The sequence below is a fragment of the Notothenia coriiceps genome, unplaced genomic scaffold (assembly GCF_000735185.1).
Source record: "Notothenia coriiceps isolate Sejong01 unplaced genomic scaffold, NC01 NC01_scaffold00034218, whole genome shotgun sequence".
Lineage (NCBI taxonomy): Eukaryota > Metazoa > Chordata > Actinopteri > Perciformes > Nototheniidae > Notothenia > Notothenia coriiceps.
The window spans coordinates 893-6,660 of record NW_011366919.1 but is presented as its reverse complement, the minus strand read 5'-3'; the positions used below and the strand labels follow the sequence as shown (position 1 = coordinate 6,660).

The 5,768-nt window shown below is 41.3% G+C and overlaps 1 protein-coding gene across 1 annotated transcript; it reads right to left on the bottom strand.

The window, feature by feature from the left end:
- Nucleotides 1–3,257: 3,257 nt before the first annotated feature.
- On the bottom strand, nt 3,258–5,549 carry LOC104962049 (zinc finger protein 91). The gene has a single exon (XM_010790439.1). The coding sequence runs from the start codon at nt 5,392–5,394 to the stop codon at nt 3,499–3,501; it is 1,896 nt and encodes a 631-aa protein (XP_010788741.1). The 5' UTR covers nt 5,395–5,549; the 3' UTR covers nt 3,258–3,498.
- Nucleotides 5,550–5,768: the final 219 nt, after the last annotated feature.

Here is a 5,768-nt window from a genome sequence, read left to right as displayed (position 1 = left end):
TAACTTCAGGGAAAACTCGGGGTTTCCGGTCCTACGACGCTGGTTCTTTTTTTAGCGGGCTAGATCTCCATGGTAACTTACGCTGAGCGGCTAATCTGCTCCGGAGCAGGATAGGTTCCAGGATAAGAGATCAACACAGTGAAAGCACCTCAGTGTACGGAGGAAATACAGTTTAAACTGCCGTTGCAGGCAGAGCCGCGGGAAGGTATTTTGAGTGGGGGTGCTGAGGTGCTGGACTCCAGTGAACACTATTACGGGGACTATAGAGCACACACAAAAGCGCGAGCACCAGGGGCGCTACAGTGGAATGTTCTACTGCAACACTCCCCCATAGACTGCACTCCCCACACAGTACACCCACGACTGTTACAATGAAGGCTGGATAATCAGCTCACGGCATATAGGCAGGGGGGTAAAGTGCTATTTTTTACGAGTGGGGAACGGACCTCACCTCCGCTAGGGGGGTCCGGGGGGATGCTCCCCCGGGAAGATTTTTGTTAAATATTGAAGTTAAAAGCATCAATCTGGTGCACTTTGAGAGCAACATTAAGAGATCTATGGATACATCTGTCAACATCCATATGAAACACAACTGTAATCAGATGTTCTTTTTCTTTATGGATATTTTACAAATCACTCCCCTTTCAAACTGTATTCTTGTTTTACTGCCATATAGTATTTCATAACTGTTTTTCCTTTATTCTCTTGTTTTTTTATAACGATAATGATCATATGAAGGTGTGCCGCGGGAAATAATCTTTTGAATTATTTGTGACCAAACCGTTTGAGACCCACTGAGATAACTTAGATTAAAGTTAACTATCTAAACCCTCAGAGAGTCATTTAGCTCACCTGAGCTCCTTGTGTCCGTTAGTGCAGCTAGCTAACCAGATGCAAACAACACGGCCCCTGCTGGCACCGGTCTCTCTCTCTCTATAATAATAATAAAGAAAATTCAGATTGAACATAGTAAAAAACTGTAAATGAAAGTGTCCTTCCAAGTTACTTATAGAGAAAACTACCCTTGGATGATGGTAAGGTAGACTAAAAGCTTTAGGAATCCAAAGTACAACATACAATAAGTATCCTGTATCAAGATTGATGCAAAAAAAGTGACATTTGACCTTTTTAGAGAGGTTTAGCAAAAGAAAAACTCCACCTCTGAAACACATACACATACCTTACCATTGAGAAATGAGAGCTATGCGCACGCAGTTTTGCATGAGAGCGAACCTATCTCTCGCTCTGACACCTGGAAACGGAAAAGCAGGTTTATTGCTTATGGATTATCAGAAATCATTCAAAGGGAAACGGACACATTGGATTAACCTATGGATTAACCTTCAGCAGCGTTTTTATTGTTTTAATGCCTTTTAAGACAACTTTTGACCGGACAACGACAAAGGTAAGCCATTTTTAGCTAACTAACGCCACATGTTTTGATGTCTGTTCTTGTTCATATCTTCGTGAGTTCTTATCATGGAGTGATAATGTAGGAACCGATCGATTCTGTGTCTTCTCACGATGCAAATTGATGGGTTGGACGTGCAGCTATGATAAGTAATAAGGGTGTTATGAGTGAGTTTCTGTGCAGTAATGCGTTCGCTCGTGGCTAATTCAGAGGCAGAGCATTAGCTTTGTGTTTTTTTTTGAAAAATAAAAAAAGATCAGTTAGCTGAGTTTCTTCCAGTTACATGGATATAAAACATTCATAGTTTATTGAATATTAAGATGCCCTCAGACGCTGTTTCCTGCAGATGACGCGTTTTTTCACCCCTACTGGCCGGTCACTAGAGGGAAAAAAGTTATCTGGGAAGTAACAGTTGGTAACATGATAAAGAGGTATCAGAAAAACATGAATGTTTTCAGCAAATGGAGGTCAATGAGGCCACAGTGCTTGTTGAAATAGGGAAAGAGGTTTTAATGTAAAATACTCTTGCTTCACAGCACCTTTTCTTAAAACAGTACTTTCTTTTTGTCCTAGGGCAGGAGTAGTCATTGTGCAAGGAAGAAAAGACATCTAGCAGACAAGCATAACCTATAGTTGCAAGAATAATTTTGCTGGTGCAGCATCAGAATTGTTGGAGAATTGATACAGGATGTTCTCCTCTTATATATATGCAAAGATACTCATTTAAATAACTGAATGGTCCAGGGGTAAGGACCACTATTACATGTGTTTTACTTACTGCTATAGACCTATCATAATGAAATGCATTTGACAACTTTGCCACACTATAACCAGCTGATTTAATATATTTAAAATGTATAGAGCTGCTAATAACAAAAATGATGTCTATGCTTAATTAAAGACACAAAGCTAGGCTTCTGTTGCAACGTTAATACCACAGCGCAGTATAATGGCGACCAGGGCCAACTTGTGGCCCCTCGCAAAGTTATGTGACGAGGCCCTCTGTGAAAAATGTCGACGACGCAATGCACGCACATGAACTGCGGCGCGCCTAATTGGGGCGCATTTGCGTTTCAGATGAGGCTCCCTCCGCAAGATGAGGCTCCCTCCGCAAGATGAGGCTCCCTCCGTGAGGTGAGGACCCCTCCGTGAGGTGAGGACCCCTCCGCGAGGTGAGGACCCCTCCGCGAGGTGAGGACCCCTCCGCGAGGTGAGGCCCCACACAGTCTGCGTGATCTTCGTGTAGGGGCGGGCCTGATGGTGACGTAAAATGGTTTCTCGATCAGAAAATGCTGTATTGCTCCACATAAGGTTGATTTCAGACAGGCAAGCACTTGAAAGTCTCAAACTAGAAAAGGCTTTTCGAAATCCACAAAGCATGTGTCCTCAATTGCCCCTAGTTATTATGTTTAACCAGCTAACAATTCATGTAATACACTTTATGGAAAAATAAATATATCTGTGCAATTGCAAATCATTTGCTATTCTACAATGTGAACGCAATAGGACACCTATATTACACTTAAAAAGGACCACACATATAGTCAATGGGGCTTCCAACCCCCAGATAGCAGCAAAAAGGGAGTCAAAGCAAAACTGTACTTTAAGTAATTTCTCTGTACAACTTTAATGGCACCAGTAAAAATCCACCGGGTAGCAATGCTACCTTTTCAAAAGGAAGACATATTCATATCACATATTTAAGACAATCTCAAGAAATAATAAAAATAATTCAGCAATATGATTGACAAGGACAGCATAATTTGCCACTAAAAATACAATGTAGCAATGTACTTGTCCTTGTCCTTGCTAGGGGGCAATTGGTGGGACTGCACTAGTTTTTTTGTTTTTTTTTCACATTAATTTGGTATGCTTCCCACCCAAGCCATGATTTCTGATATTTCCTTATTAACAGATGTTTCTTGTCATGCCAAAGAAAAATGTATTAAAGTAGTTCGTCAAAAAAAAATGTAACAAACTTTACATCATACAGTTATTGAAATACTTGTATTCAAAAGAGTAAAAAAGACAACTCCCGAGAGCTTGGTTGTTGGCAATTACAGTTACGATTGGGGTTGACACGATAATTACCCGTTTTCTGAGCCATGAGAAGTCTGGTGCTGAAGGAATGTGTCCAGGCATGAGAATGTCTCGGTGCATTCAGTACATTCGTAAAGGACCTCTGAGGAATTTCCTTTGTCATTTTGAGTATGGTCCATACAGTCATCCTCTATGTCATCTGCATTCCCCTTTTCTAAAACAGCGTCCCTTCTGCTGTAAGATGTTTGTTCAACATCATTTGCACCTCCAGAGCTTGGGTGATTCTCAAGCTGAAGCTCAAGGGACAAAGTGTTCCTGACTTGAGCTGGATGCCTCTGGGACTTACTAGGTTCCTTTTTGTGATAGCGCAAGTGCCGTTGGTATACACATAGCAGCCCAAATCTCTTTCCACATTCTTGGCACTTGTAGTTAACTCGGCCAGCTTTTCCTGATTGTTTGCTCTTTGATTGCTGCTCTAGTGATGACATTTGTTCATTGTCAGAGGAGCTCTTGGTTTTCTCATCAGTAGAGTCTGCGTATGTTTCACCATTGAAAGGACTGGTGTCTGGCCCATTTTTGGGATTTGTGTACAAGTGTTTCAAACCTGGTTTCTTTTCCGATTCTGCTTTGTGATACATGGCTAGATGCCTTCTTAAATCACAGCGCTGTGGGAAATGTCTACCACAAAATACACATGTGTGCATTGTACCCTTATGGTATCTCATGTGCCGAGATAAACTGCTAGAATGGTTGAAAACACGTTGACACTGCTTGCAAGGATGCAGCTTGCCATTTGGATTACTCGTCCTTCTACGTCGGCCTTTAGGCGGCATTCTTCGCCGAATTGTTTTCTCTGATTCTTGATTCAGCTTATCTATTTCCTCCTGAGTTTGATGTGTGCGATGATGTTCCTTTAGAGATGTTAACCTTTGGAAACGATCACCACACAAACCGCATCTGTATGGTGTTGGAGAGAAATCAGCAACAATCTTATTGCTAGTATCCCTAAAGATTTTACTATCTCCAATATTTACACCAACAGATGTCCCATTACTGTAGACATTTCTAGGTGGTGTGTCTTCTATGTTCTTAGACTTCACTTCAATTTCGGATGCTAATGGTTCTTCAGGCTCTTTTCCTTTGCAATGATGCAGTGAATGAGTCTGAAAATCTGACATCCAGAAAAAATTCAACTTGCACTTCCTGCAAGGATATGATTTCTCCAGATTATTCTCCTGCCTAATCACACATCCATCCAAAGCTGTAGCCTTGGGGAGGTGATTTTCTTTGTGATGAGCATTTAGTGCATCTATTTGAAGGAATCGCTTACCACAATGACTACAGCAATGAAATCTTTCTTTGACATGGTCTTGGAGGTGTTTCTTAAGGTCCTGTCTACCTTCAAAGATCTTACAACACAGAGTACACTTATAACCTCGCTCTGTGTTTCGATACTGCTGGTGACGATGCAAACTCTGCAGGCTGTTAAATGATCTGCTACATATTTCACAACGGTAATGCCCCTGGCGGGACTTGTCTAGGTTCAAGTCAGATGGCCTTGGCCCGAACACATCTCTATTATAAGGAGAATGCTGTGGCTTCAGAGTTGGAGACATGCGTTTGATGGCGGATGGGAAATGAGATGGCAGGACTCCAGAAGATACTGGTTTTACAGAAGATTGTGACTCCAAGCCGTTCACAACTGTTAGTGTACCATTTTCTTGCAGCACATATTCCCGAGGGACTTCAAATCCATTTGATGAGCCATCAAAGGAAAATGACTCTAGAGGTCCATGAATGGTCATGTGGCTCAATAGATAAGAGTACTGACTGAACCCATCACCACATTCTGTGCAGATAAAGGTACAGGATTCTCCGATCAATTTTGATGAAGTAGCAGCATTCACTGATTTCTGCTTTTCCATGATGATCCGTGATGGCATCCCTTTTCAATGAGCAAGTATGAGTAAAACGTTATCCAGACATTCACATATTGGTTTTCATGTGCGAATCAGTGTGTCCACTCTCTCAACAGGCTGGTTTTGAAGATGTCCTTGCGAGCTGAACGTTCATCCCTCTGGTTTCCCATGATGTATCAGCACCTAAGGGGGATAAGAAAAAAATAAAAATCAACAAACTACTGGAGCACAATTTGTGTGAACATTTAAAAAATATTCCCTATGACTATGCAATGTAACTTTTTTTTTTTTTTTTTTTAAATAATCCAAGCCCGGTTTGATAACGTGATGACTCAATTCTTGATGCCAATACATTTTTACTGAATACAGCTTGAATTCACTATACTGCAACTCTATGG

What these genes read in the sequence shown, in the direction of transcription:
- LOC104962049 (XM_010790439.1), bottom strand. Translation starts at nt 5,394, where the DNA reads ATGCCATCACGGATCATCATGGAAAAGCAGAAATCAGTGAATGCTGCT.